General features: G+C 44.5%; 2 protein-coding genes across 4 annotated transcripts in view; one reads left to right on the forward strand and one right to left on the reverse strand.

Annotated features, from left to right (window-relative positions):
* The window catches only part of mpripb (myosin phosphatase Rho interacting protein b), a 51,920-nt gene extending 47,481 nt beyond the window's left edge, over positions 1-4,439 (reverse strand). For all 3 annotated transcript variants that reach the window (XM_011488495.4, XM_011488496.4, XM_023949550.2), the window contains exon 1: positions 3,528-4,439. In XM_011488495.4, the coding sequence (XP_011486797.1) occupies positions 3,528-3,650 (123 nt within the window). In that variant the 5' untranslated portion in view covers positions 3,651-4,439. The remainder of the gene's footprint in view (positions 1-3,527) is intronic.
* Positions 4,440-5,382: 943 nt separating this feature from the next.
* On the forward strand, positions 5,383-10,869 carry dhrs7cb (dehydrogenase/reductase (SDR family) member 7Cb). The gene is made up of 7 exons (XM_004080704.5): positions 5,383-5,601; positions 7,662-7,818; positions 8,136-8,248; positions 9,055-9,265; positions 9,340-9,432; positions 9,881-10,036; positions 10,128-10,869. The coding sequence occupies exons 2-7, from the start codon at positions 7,665-7,667 to the stop codon at positions 10,334-10,336; spliced, it is 936 nt and encodes a 311-aa protein (XP_004080752.1). The 5' UTR covers positions 5,383-5,601; positions 7,662-7,664; the 3' UTR covers positions 10,337-10,869.
* The last annotated feature ends 3,673 nt before the right edge of the window (positions 10,870-14,542 follow it).

The following is a 14,542-nucleotide window of genomic DNA, read 5'->3' on the forward strand; positions in this document are numbered from 1 at the left end:
GGTGTCAAACTTCAGGGCTTGAGGGCTGACCTCCTGCTGGTTTTCCAGAAATTCTGACTTATCTGCAACCGATTGCCTGGATCTGGAGTTTTTAGCCGATTAGGAGCTTCAATTGCGGGTTGATTGGAACAGGCGTTGGACACCCGCCCTGGAAGCCTGGATTCTGACACCCCTTGGTTATACAGTCAATGATTCAGGCTGTATTCAGAGAAGACACATTTGGTCCGCTTAAAATGGAGTTTGTTTCCTCCGATAATCCGGAACAAATTTTCAGTCGGAATACACCCAAACGGACCCTGGTCTGGGACCAGGAACCGAAATCGGTTTGTTTCCAATCGGACCGGACTTTGGTTCGCTCTGAGATTCCTCAATCTGAATACAATCCATCCTCAGAGCAGAGCAACTGAACCAAAACGGCCACCGTAGCCAGTCGTCAGTCATGTGATGTAAGCACAGTAAGAATATAGCAACAGATGCGAAACGAAAGTAAAGCAGTTATTTTTGTGTTATCAAAGAGGAGAAAAGGCTCCAAATGTTTGTTAGAACTTTATTTTAACTCTGCTAAAAAGACGTTCTATATGCGTTTGTGTCTCGTTATGCGGCACGCGCCCGGCGCCGCTGTGACCTTATGATTCCTGGACAGAATTTTCTCAATCCTGACAATCTGTGTGTCATCAACACTTATCAGCATACCTTCTTAGACCTATTCTTGTCAGTCACTGCCTTGCAGCACGCCTCTGCTGGACCAAAGCAGCAGTAAAAAGTGTTGAGCCTGATGTTGATACAGGCATTTAAAATTTGTCAGTGAGTTTGAATGAACTAAAACTGCAGGACTTCCATAATATCTGCCTCTAGTTGCTTTGCCCCGCCCCTTTCTGACCAATGAGTGAAGAGATATTTAGTCGTTTGGTTTTGTTTACAGGCTTTGGTTTGAATCTGGAAAGGCTGATTGACGGCAGTCTGAATACAGACCAAACACAAGGTCCAGGACCGGATCCGGGAACAGATTAAGCGGACTGGATCCGGACCAACAGACTTTTCCAGTCTGAATTAGGGTTGGGCGATGTCCCTTAAATTGGCTGTTGACGATGTTTGCTGTCAACCATCGGGATGGACGATGACATCGTTGGGGGGGGGGGGGGGGTATTTTTTTTACATTTTTCGTTCGTTCATGTTTCGTTCGTTATATAATTGCTATTCGTTATTTTGCTTTTTTCATTTTATTTCCCAACTAATGACTCATCCGCGATGATCCAGTATAAACTGAGGGAAGTGACTTTAACAAAAAAAGTAACAAACAAAATAGAAAAGAAGTAGTCCGCTCCCGCACTTGACTAGTGAAGTGGACCGGCGGAGCGCGGAGTTACAGCTTTGTGTTTGATGGGAAGGGGGGGGGGGTACATGAGCGGTATGTGTGGGAGATTTAAGACTGCGATCCGTCCCGCAGCTCTAGGGGTACAAGCAACCAAACTCAGAACCGGGTCTAAAAGTGTGTGTCTGAGCACAGCTCGGATCGTCAGCACACACAGCGGTTTGAGCTTCAAAGCAGAAATGTCGCTCAGTCCTTAGAAAACATTCAAACAATCACGTGGATTTGTGTTTCCAGTCGTGTCCCGACTAAATAAAGGCTGATGTTATTCACAGCATGCAGCGCCACCCAAAGCTAATGTTGTTAGCCCGTGTTAGCATACTGCTAATCCTGGCTTCGTTCAGAAAAAGCACTGACCACACGGATTAAAATTCAAATGATGAGCGAACAGGTGCTTCATAATAACCGTAACATTATTAAAAGCACGTTTAGAAGATCATCTCGTATTTTACCGAGCTGATGTGTCAATGTATATAGCCGCTCGGCGCTTTTTAAGATTGTTTTGTATTGAATTGTTACATTCAATAAAGTTTGAAAAAAAAAGCCACTCGGCGGAAGTTATATCCCCTTCCGGTTTTCAAACCCTACTGCGCATGTGCGAATGATTTATTCCGACGGAAAGTGTGACCTTAGTGAACGTTTTTATATTCTGAAAACATTTTTCTGGGCCCATGAACACGGTTGGATTCTAATCCGACCATTGATCCCATCAAGATATTTTTTACATGTAACCGCGGCTTATGGTGTCGACTCGCAACGTGGCGGGGGCGTGGCATCACGATGGTGGTCACTCCATCGGGATGTCAGTCACCCATCACGATGGACGATGATATCGTCCATCGGCACAACCCTAGTCTGAATACACCCTTAGACTCTGCAGATCACTCTGCTACCCGAGGTCTGTTTTCTCCATTTCAAAGCTCTGAAACTCTCATTAACTAACGTCTAATTAATGACTCACATTTGCATAATTCAATCATATACTCCCATCCCTTTCCCTTGTTGAACAGATTTCCTGCATTGTCCTCTTGCTGGGTTAGGCAGCCTGACACCACAAGAAACACTTTTTCTAGTGACTGGGCATGTTTTGCAACATTTCCATCCTCAACTTAAATATTATGAACAAGGACGTGTTGCATTATTCTCCTCAGAATTGTGTTTAGGATCACCTTTGAAGAGCCTCAAGCAGTTCATATTAGTCTCCAATGCAACCCCTTTGCATTAACTAGCTGAAACCTTTTTGACTGTTTCATTTCTTTAACTAATTTAGCATTTAAAATGGTAACAGAAAAGCATAACACTTAGTTTAAACCATTCATACTTTAGTAGAGTGGAGTCTCCTCACAGTCCTGCTTCCGCATTTATTCATCTTTGCAGGAAAGGTTGTTTTTATTGTTGGGACTAAAACATCTTTATACCTCTATAACACGCTGGTTTGGCGTTTTTGGGAAGGCTAAGGACTGGTGACATTTGGCCCAGTTGGCCTCATTTGGGATCAATTATAGGATACAACAGAGACTGAGCTAATGTGCAGAGAAATACAATGAGTTTGCATCCGAAGGGAACTCCAATGATTTATTATTCTGCTTTTATCCCTCATGCTGGTCTCACTCTTGAAAAAAAACCCAACATTTTAGGACAATTAAGGACACAAAACCACTTATCACTGCAGATTAAACCAGAAACAACATTTCCAAACAAATACAGCTGCAGTAGAAATTATCCATAAATGGATGTCTTCAAATGAGATAAAATTATGTTTTTTCACAAACGATGAATATACAATACATCAAAAATACTGCAAAACCAAACGGTATATAGTTTTACTGTTGTCCTGATTTTATTTTTGCTGACTGATCTAAAAAAAAACTAAAAAAACTAGTCTTGTTCTCTAAATCAATCAGGAATTAAATTGATTGTGGAAATAAATCCGGTCTTAGAGAAACAGCTGCTAGACACTGAACTCAATGTTTAAGGTGACTAATATGTTTTCAAGTAAACATACATAAATGTGAAAGCATCAAACCCTGTGAAGCAGTTCCGCCCTGGCGGGTGGATCCCACCGTGACCCGTGCCGTGCCGGGTTCACAATCAGGCTTTCTGCCTCCGTATTTAACACCAACATGAGCTAAATCTCTCTGAAAGGACCGCGGCTCACCTGCGTCAGGTCCTGGTCCGTCAGCAGATGCAGCTCCCGAGGCTTGAAGCAGTTCTGACATTTGCTTTTGTTGAAGAAGTTCGCCTGGAACTTTCTGCACGGGTTCTCCTTTGCGGCGGACATCGTTGGTGGTTTTTTGCAGGGGGTGTAATCCGGATCTTTGCCTCTCTACGTGTCCGCTATCGCCGCCTGGAAAACACACTTCGACACATTGTCCGCTTGCAACGGAGGGGCTAAAGTTTTCGGCACCACTTTCTTTCAGAGCTGCATCCCCGTGAAGCGTCGCCTCCGTTCCGCCAGATTTCCCCCTCAGTCCGTCATCAATAACAGCCTCTCGGTGCGTGGCCTGCGACCACAAAGCCAAGTTGTAGGGAGGCGGCTAATATCCTGTTAGCTAGTCAGGAAAACATCAATTTGGGAGACGAGGAGTTCACCGTCAAATTCAACATTTGACCCACTACTGCATACAGCCTAGGATGCAGCGCGTCCACGGGGCAGAAACCCCTCCGGTGGAAAGGAAAGGGCCCACGGCGAAGCTTGTGGGCTGCTACCCCATCCGCAGTAGTCGCTCCACGCGAAGTTCATCGAGAGCCCCTCGGCTACGCAGCGGCTAGCGCTCGGCTAGCACGCAGATCCGCTTGCTGACAAAATCCTTTCCAGCTTCCCGTCTTCAACTCCACTTAAAATAAAAAAGGATCGGTTTAAAATCTGCCTCTTTCTCCCGACAGAGGTCCCGCGTCCAGACAAACGACCTATTCAGCCGTGGCGGAGAGCACAGTGCGGTTCCGTTCCATAACCAGCCCGGTTAGCCGCGGTGCGTTTATTTTCTTCTTTTCTAACGGAGCGAGAGGGAATGGAAAAGGAGCTCCGGGAATTCCTCCAGATCTCGCGATAACAGCGCGCTGTCTCCACCTGCAGATGGAAGACAACTGTTTTCTCCCAAGGAAGGAATGTGCCGTTGCAATGATGAATGACTCTTAGGCGATTTGTTTGATTTTGTTTTTATTTTACTTGTTTTATTCTCCTTTTAAATATTTAACTATAGGAATGAATGGTATTTAAAGTAACATTTTCCTGATTTAGCCTTAAACAAAAGATAAGCCTTGCATTTCTTTTGTCGCCATTGTTTGATGTTCTGTTTGCTTTTCTGGTTGCTATTATTGGATTATTTTTTTGGGTCACTGTCTTAAGCCATGTTCTGTAATGTTCAACCATTCGTTAAAAAAGAACTTTAACGTGTAGTTTCCTGAGAAAAAAATCTTTAGGAGAAAAAAAAGCTTACAGTTTTCTCTATTTGAACAACTTTTATTTAAAATCCCTGATTGAAACAATCATTTTAATGCTATAAGAAATGTTCTTAACAAAAAACTATACTTTATAACATTTCTCCAGATGTTTCTTTTCTCCATCAAGTATATAATTTCATTTATAGGGTAGTTAGTTAAAACAAAAAGTGGTAAATAGGCCTAATTTCAGACAGCACAACATCGGGTTAAAGTATTAAACCAAGTTCATCATCATGTTTTTATCCTTAAGTGTTGTAGTTTTTGGTCAGCATCACACACACATTGTGCTTTTTCACATTTCATTTCGTCGCATTAATTCTGACAAAAACAGGCTAAAAACGCGGTACGAACTGGTCCTACCCCTGAATGCCACACCACCACAACAAAACACAATGGAAAAGGTTTTTGTGCGGATGACTATTATGTTCGATAAATTTCATATTTTGCAGCAGTAACATTTTTCTGCGTGTTTTATAAGCAGCACCTCTTCCCCCAGCTGTCTTGACAGAGGAGCTGCTGATACCCAAACTCGAGGTCCACCCCTACTGGCAGCAAGCGCACATACTTCAGATACTGTGCACCAAACATATGTGTGTATTAATGGCAAACTCCAGCTAAGGCTATTCTGAGCAGGTGGTTCCGGTGGCGAGGCGGGTCCACTGAGCCTCTCACTGAGCCGCTTGAATGGACGAGGGACACACGGAGAACTTAAAGTGGCTTCTTACCTAACTTCATCCAGAAAAAAACAAGAGCTGGTCCTGCGAAGGGATTAGCTCCGTGTCTGTGCCGTAAGTGAACCAATAATAACACAGCTTGCAGGTGTGTGCTTGTGCTTCCATTGAACCCAGAGGCTGACTCGCTGTGTGCATGTGGTCCTCAAAAAACTGAACAAAGATTTTCCGATTTCTCAAAGGGTGTCTGAAGATAACCCTTGTTCTATCCTATGACCCCACCCTTACTTTGACGTGTTCTCCCTACCATGACAAAGGTGGAAAGATTTCATGTAATCCATGGACACCAGTGAAGATCACAAATCATTGAAGAAAACAGGTTCAGTGCACTGTCTAGTGGGTCTAGATGACCCCACTCCCAATGTTAAAGTGCCTAGGATAGCACAAGGGTTAAATAAGGGGAAACTGTGTGCATTATCTCCAAACTAAAGGCAGTCACAAAGGGTTATTTATTGCTCATGCATGTGCGACTCCCTGGTCTTTGGAGTGTCCAATGACAGCATCAAGACATGAGATGGGGTAAAATATTTGCTAGTGGCCCCACCGCTACTCCACTATATTTAGCTGTTCTTCTCAAGCTCCCTTTACATGGTACACGTATCGGCAGAACATTAACTATCAACCGTTGCTCAAAGAAGAGTTTGCTTAAAATAACGTGTCCAAATGAAAATACAAAGTTGTTAGCAGTTAGTATCCTTTTTAAGAAAGCCATAAAAAAGTAGCGACAAGTGTTCGTGCAGACGTACAGATTTTCAGGCCAAAGAACAAGTAGACCAGGAAACAGACATAAGAAATGGAAAACCTGACAAAAAGCAGCACCCTGACAGCAGACAGTTTGTTCAGAATGAAAAGACAACTTCAAAATGGATTCAGTTTCAAAAAGTAGTCTTACAAGAAAAGGTCTGTAACTCTTCAACAAGCTTTAGCAGGTTTGAGTTCTTTTAGGATTCAGATGCACCAAACCCTAAAAGCTGCAGGAATTCAATCCATTCATTTCTCCAATATCCCCGATTCCTTCAACTCATGTGTCATTTGTGTCAATACGTAGCTGGGAAGCAGATGACACAAACTGGTTATCCAGAGAAAATATCTGAAGCCTACTGTAAAATTACAACCATAAAGACGATTGACAGTGAGTGATTCCTGATTGATGACCCTGACAGCTGTCAGACTGCTTTTTCTTACTGATCTTCTAATGAATCCAAACCTTGACGCTTTTTATTGGAAAAACATAACTAAGTCTGCTTTTTTTGAGGTGTTCTCTTCTTTATTTGTTTAGTTTTTGGAGGTATTGTCATCTTTCAGTCAATACCAGATTTTTGTTCATGGCCCAATCTGTTCTGTCAGAATCTCCCCAGGTTGACAGGTTGTCTCTTTTTGATGGCTTTTTTGCCCTTACATGTGTGAATGGTCTTTCCGTGCTCAGATGAGCCCCTTTCTGTCTGTTTGGTGCTTTGTCTCTGTCACATCCTGCTTGGTAAGCTAATAGCCTAACTGATTTTTCTTTTAGTTGCGACACATGAAACCACAAAGGTCACCGTCACCAGGAGGGCGTGGCCAAACCTGAAGCCTTAAAAAAAGCCCCATACCCGTCTCCTTCCATACCACTGCTAGCTAGTGCAGTGCTGAACCACAGGGAGGTTATTCTGCCATTCTCAGAAGTCAGAGCATCCACTTTCCAGTGGTGGTCTTTGACCTGGAGTCATATTTGGTCCCACTTTCAGGGAATAAAATGCCCATAAACCCACATCAGAACGAAGAAACTGAGACAGAATGTGTAACAGATATAACCAAAATAACAACAAAGCAGCTCCATCAAAGAATCCCATTTTTAAATCCAAATCAACGCATTTCCGTGAAGGACTGACTGCTCTGCTTGTGAATGTAGGAAGTAGAAATGATGCATGTTCAAATGGATTAGCATGGACAGCAGAAAAAGAGGATCAGTGTGTCTGTGCCGTCAGTCTTCTGCTTCTGCGGCTGCGTGCTGACTGCTGTCATCTGTAGTCCAGACGAACAGGCAGGAGCCAGAGAACACAGGAGCGGTGCTGCAGCAGCATGTCGGCTGGAGCAAACACAGTCAGTTCCTCTTTCCTGACGGCTTTGTGTGTCTACAGAACATGGGCCTGCCCTCGGTGATGGTGTTGCCCCTGCTCGTCGTCATCGCAGCGGGGGTTTATTACATCTACAACGAGGTGATTCACTTCATGTCCAAGTCGTTGGTGCGAAACAAAGTGGTGGTCATCACCGACGCTGTGTCTGGAGTGGGGACAGGTAAATGATTTGACCTTTGCAGGCAAAGTTCAATGTTTCACACGGAAAAACGGGAACATGACAACGATTTACATACAGTTTGAGCTCATTCAGTGACAGCACATGCAGTAGTTAATTTACTTTTCACATTTACATTTCACACAGCAACACTGCAGCTGAAGAACTGCAGCTGTCCCTCAGATGTTTTCACTAATGTCAGACCTGCTGGCATATTTTAGCCTTCTTAGGAATGATAACTGATGATGTTGTGGCGTGACTTTACACAGAGTTGGATGATTAAAACTAACACGTGTCCATCTTTATTTTTCTGTGTGTAGAATGCGCCCGCCTCTTCCACAAAGGCGGCGCCAGACTGATCCTATGTGGAATGAGCTGGGACAAACTGGAGTCTCTTTACGACTCTCTGACCGGCGATGCCGACCCCAGAGAGGTGAGTAAACGACAATCAACAAAATCTAAATGCAACACTTTGGTTTTGTCTCCCATTTGTCATGAGGTGAGCTTAAAGAACAATTTTTACAAACACAAAGCAACCTTTTCTCTCAAATCTGTGATAACACTTCTCCTTTGAGAGAATCCAGCCCACCTCACAGGTGTGCCATGGCCAGATGCTGATTAGACAACACGATTAGACAAAAATCTCCTGATTCCCAGCTGGAATTAGCATGTTTACATGTGAGTTTAAGCATGATTTGTTTGGTTTGATCATAATCCTGGAGTGTTACCACCCTCAGGATCCCCACTTCCTCCAGTGGACACAATGGCAGGAAATCCTTTCAGACAGCAACTGTCACTGTGGGCTTCAAACGGGTCTACACCACAAAACAAACGTTAGACTTTAGACCAACGTGACCACCGGCAGAACAGAACCTCTTTGTTGTTGAAATGCTCCGTCATCTTTTCCACCCCCCCTAAGGATTTGACACGTGTTTGTTGGTCCGTTTTGAGGTTTTTTAAATTTGAAGTAGCTCAAATAAAGAAACGTACACACATTATAGGTGCTCGCCTGACTATTGATCCGTAATAAAGCCAGGAATCTAAAATGTTAGGATGTATCTTGGGATATCCTGGATGCGCATGCTCCCCTGGTCTTAGGCAGGCACAGAGTTGCCGTCAACCCCCTGATGTTTGGGCTTGTTTGTCATATTGGCTGTCAAGTCCCCGCTGGACAGCTGGTGTATGGCGATGATGTAGTAGCGTCGCTCGCATGACAACGTCACGCCTCCCCCGCTGCAGACGTTTGCTCCAAAGCTGGTGATCCTGGATTTCAGTGACATGGCCAGCATGGAGGAGGTGGTGTCTGAGGTGATGGAGTGTTACGGCTGCGTGGATGTGCTGATCTGCAACAGCAGCGTGAAGCTCAAGGCTCCCGCTCGGAGCGTCTCTCTGGAGACGGACAGAAACATCATGGACATCAACTACTTTGGGCCCAGCACTCTTGCCAAAGGTGGGTGGGATTTTTCTAAAGGACCCCCACAGATTATGTTCTTCATCTGATGTGGACGTTGACGCTTGTGGCAGGTGTTCTTCCAGCCATGATCTCTCGAAGGTCAGGGCACATCATCCTGGTGAACAGCGTCCAGGGTAGACTGGCTGTCCCTTTCAGGAGCTCATGTGAGTCCAGTTTCTGACAAAAGTCCAAACTTTGTGAGTTCTACCTGAAAACGGCAGATTTAATGTTTCTTTTATCATTTTATCATCATAAATGTAAAAAAAAAATGTCAGAGATATGAAAAACAAACATCAACGTTGTTTGAAAAAAAGGCTCCATTGGTAAGACATGAGCCTTTAGCTCATGACATCACTGCAAAGCCAATAATAATCCAAAAGGGCTGCATCAGGTCGTTGCCGTAGAAACAGCAGACGTCAAACTCTCCTTTTAACTGGTAAAGCAACCTTTCTAACTACCTCGACAGCTGAACTTGGGGTTTTTGAGTTCCAGTCATGATGAAAGTGACTGATAGCTCGTAGCTTGTTGAACAATCAGGAACAATGGTAAAAAAGTCTGTGAAGATGATCCTCTGATGGGTTTTTGACCAGACGTGTTTGTGTTTACCCCCAGATGCCGCCTCCAAACACGCTGCACAGGCCTTCTTTGACTGCCTGAGGGCTGAAGTGGAGGAGTATGGCCTTGTGGTCAGCACCGTCAGTCACACCTTCATAAACAGCGCTGAACCAGCACCGCTACCCAGTCCAAAGCCAAACGCCCTGGCTGCATGTGAGCATTTCCCCGGGAGCAACAGCATGATCTTCACGCAGGTGCAGATGTTTCTCTGCTGTCTAACCTGAATCCTCGTGTTCTCCTGCAGTCATCAAAAGCCAGCTGACCCACGGCGTGCGTCCATCAGTCCTGGCCAATGAGATTATGCAAACTGTGAACAGGAAGAGAAAGGAGGTTGTGCTTGCACACCCCATCCCCAGAGTGGCCCTCTACCTCCGCTCGCTGTTCCCGCCTTTCCTCTTCGCTGTGCTGGCGGCGGGGGTGAAGGACTCCATGCTGGCCGAGGAGATGCAGTGACACAACACACACGTGTGTATTAAAGCCAAATCCCTGTGGAGATGCAACAGTGCCTGGCTGTTCTTTTCCTACATGATCACTGCTGATGCAAAGGTTAGGGTGATGCTGAACTACGGTGGCCCAGAAGGGTCACAACACAACACTTTAGATTTGCAACACAAAGTAACACACTACTATTCGTCACAACAAGAAACAATTAACTCACAACACGACAAAATCAACTCACAGCGCAACACTTTACCTCAAAATGGAAGTTTCACTGCTTTTATTCTGAAATTTCTACGGGGCAAACACATCAGTAATCGAGTCTCCATTCTGGATTTATGATTCTCCCGGTACCGGCAGCTTCTCTCCTGCTCTGTCTGAGAGCCATCTGTGTGACAGCCGCTTCTGCCGTGTTCCTGTACCTGTATACCTGTATACCTGTAAACCTGTATACCTGTATACCTGTATACCTGTATACCTGTAAACCTGTATACTTGCAACGGAAGTGATACTCCCATTTTGAGATAAAATGTTGTGCTGTGAGTTCATTTTTTCGTATTGTGAGTTCATTTTTTGTGTTATGACGAATTGTAGTGTGTCATTTTGTGTAGTGTTGCGAATCTTAAGTGTTTCCATATTCGATGCAGATGAAACAGACATCTTCGAGGAGACAGAGGTTGCTACACAAATCCAGCGAGAACGTCCGCGTGTTCAGGATCTACTCAGCCCATCTCTCTATGCAAATTTAGGATGCATGTGAGCTCAACCAAAGGCCAGCTTCATCCCACAGAAGGAATCCCTCAGGTCACCACACAAAGGTCACCACACAGAGGTCACCTAATAGAAGAGAGAGAGGTTGTAGAAAAGGATTCTAAAAATGTTTCAATCCCTTTATGCTGAGTGTCGCTAATTTGCAACAAACCATGAAATCCATGACTTCATTTTGCTTTTGTCTGCCCATCGTCATGCCTCTTCAGGGGTCGCCACAGCCAATCAGCTCCCACACGGGAGGTTTGGCAGAGTTTTCCATACGGGATGTCCTTCCTGACACAACCCTGTTTTCTATCAGGGCTGGGGACAGATACAGGAGCGCCCCCTTGTGACTACATAGTTAGGCAGCAGCATGAACGGTTTTGCTGGAGGACCCACCAGTGGTGCCACCAGGGGTGGCCGACACCTGGCCACCCCAGTGGCCCCCCCACGTGCTGTGGTAGTTGTGTATTTCATCCCAAATGTACAGCCTGCAGGCGGCAAGTGGCTCTGATCACCGAAACCGGCCCACACCCCCTCCCCTCCCTGCTGCCTTTGCGTGCGCAGACGTCTAATGCTAAAGACGAGCCGCTGGATGCAGAACACGGGTAAGACGGTGAGGCTGATCTTCCTTCGGGGTTCGCTTCCGCGTTTGAACCCTCAGAGGCTCCAGAGCGGGTTAAACATGACTTAAAAGTTAATTTAAAAAAAAAGGCAAAGAACGTTAGATGCAGATGTCACTATGTGGAGAGCTGGGTAAATTTAGATTTTTAGACACACGTATATTTGTAAAGAATTACATTATCTAGTAAGAAAAAACCCTAACACCCTGATTTTTTCCCACCGGTAGGAAAAATTTCCGTTTTGCTGCGGTTTATGCTATCCTGCGGTTATGTTGTTGTGTTGCGGGTAATGTCATTGTGTTGTTTCTTTTGTATGTAGTGTGAGCCCTGTCGGCCACCGTACTAAATAGACGAGACACAGGTGGAGACAATGAGGGCAGAAGGGGACCAAAAGTAAAAGTCAAAACAACATAACAGAAAACCTTTCAAAATAAAACAGGAAACGAACTCAAAACATGACAGAAGCAAATGACAAAAGCAAAGAAACTTAAACCATGACACTAAATGACAACAATCCTTCAGATAAATGATTCGTCTGGCATTCATAAAGGTGTACTTACTATGAATTCTGATTCTCTCAAAATGACAAACACTTTTCTTTTGACAGGTCTGACATTACATCTGAGAGAAAACTGTATTTTTCTGAATTTCCTCATGATGGCAGCAACATCTGCTGGTCTGGATAAAGGAGTGTGAGCAAACCTAAACAACAAACAACACTCGAAAAGTTATAATAATAATAATAATAATGGATTAGATTTGTCTGTGCTTATGACAACAAACATGTTATTAAAAACACTGACAGATAAACGTGTCCAGAATTTTATTTGTGCAAATACAACTAAATACATTCAATCTCAAAATCCTACAGTTTGTAAATTGTGACTAAAATTTCTTTATATTGACATTTATCCAGAAATGTCGACCTGCCAGACGTTCACCGCTTTGTGCTGCAGAGATATTAGAGCCACATTTGTGATCCCTAATGCTTCAAACGGCCATATTTTAATGCATGTGACGCCGTAAATCAGAAATGATGTCACACAGCACGGCCCGTTCGTCTGTGGCAATAAAGATGTAAATGAGGCATAGTGTTTGTGTGTGTGTGTGCGCGTGCCTGCACATGCATGTGCGTGTCAGTGGGGGATTTTTGTGTCAAGTCCAGCTGGCTTGCGTGAGTCTGTCCTCCAGGTCTTTCTCCTCTGGGGATTCCTTGTCTTTGTCTGCCAGGACACATGTGCACGTGTGCACGTGTGCACGTCCATGGAGCTCCCATGATTAAATCTGACATTTCCACACGTCAAATATGATCGACTGTTTCCAAAGAAGTCATCTGGATTTTGCAAATTGGCAGTTGGAGGAGACATCTTTCCATATGTCATGTGTCATGCATGTGCCGTGTACGTCTCAGTGTACGTGGTGGTGGGGAAGAGGGGGTGGGGTCTCCTCATAACCATGCTTTTAAATCTAATTGTCATATTTATTTCTAAATAAATCTTAGAAGCTCAGAGTTGTGCAGCTTGACTGTTTCTCTCAGTCGCCTGCGGTTGGTTGAAAGGCCCAAACGTGGCGAGATGATTGTCCTGAGGCGCAGTTCTGGATGATGTGTCCTCCACTTATCTAAAACGCCTCCGAGGGGCCGCTGCTGCTCCGAAACGGCCTTTCTATGAACAAGGTGATCACCCTTATCAATGTTTAAAAGGCCGGGTTATTGGCAATAACCTGACGGATGGAGGTTACCCAGAGGCCGTGGTGGAGCTTTCCCATCAGCCCCAGAAGGGCCGCCTCTCACTTCACCATGTCTCTTCCATTTCACCTCCATCAGCACTGCTGGGATGTTTCCTCAGCTGTCGGTGGTCTTTAGTCCTGCACTGCTGTTTTTGACGTCAAAGCCTCCCCACGGTTGATGTTTAAAATACATCCCACTAGCTAAATACAGTTTATTTCACTGGGATGAATGAGTGCTCCTGCAGGTTTGTAGAAAACAAATGAGTCGTCCACATCTGTATCATTTTTTGAAAACAGACCAGACTTAAGGTGAGAGTGGCTGCAAAAACTTTCAAAGACCATGACCAACACCTGAGGCGACCTAAGATCCGTGGGGTAGAGACACGGCGTTTCCTGTAAATCTAACCACGCCCACAACATTCCCAGCTCCTCTCTGGGAGCTGCATGGGCGATTCCAGCGGCAGGATTAGCACCAAAGGTGAGTTCTACCAGGTGGAACAGAGTGTTTGGACAGAAAATCAGGAATTGTCAGCCTGCAGAGCATGTTTTCACCCACAGGTGAGGGTTGGCTTTGCATCACACTGATGTCTGATCATGTCTTTCTGTTGACAGTGAATTTATAACTGTGTTATACGTCATCGTGAAGAAGTCCTTTTTCAAGAAGCATTTTCAAATTAAAAAATACGGGAAGAAAGGAAAAAAACAACATTTTTGGCACAAATTTAGATTTAGGTTAAGAAATACTCATTCTGCGTCCTGATAAAGGATTGTTTTTGGTCAAAGACTTTTTAATCCTCAAGTCCTGTTTGCTTTGAAAGATTATGTCAATCAATCTGTGTCGAAGTTTGTTTTAATCTCAGAGATCCGGGCGAGTCTGACGCGCCCACACCTCGGAGGGCTTTCCTTATGGACGCAAAGCATCCGGACAATACACACTTTTAACCCCTCACTTTGGTTAAAGTTTTCTAAATTTGAAGATGCCTTGACCCTGACCCTCAAATCAAGCGGGACCTCAGACTTCTTGCTGTTCCCAGAGAGATTAAATCAGCTTTGCAATTGGCCGAGTCAGCACGTGTACAAGCTGCAGGAACGAAATTGAAGTACAAATCCTCAGTCTGTT

This window comes from Oryzias latipes, chromosome 19, assembly GCF_053564925.1.
Source record: "Oryzias latipes strain Hd-rR chromosome 19, Olatipes_Hd-rR_3.1".
Classification (NCBI taxonomy): domain Eukaryota; kingdom Metazoa; phylum Chordata; class Actinopteri; order Beloniformes; family Adrianichthyidae; genus Oryzias; species Oryzias latipes.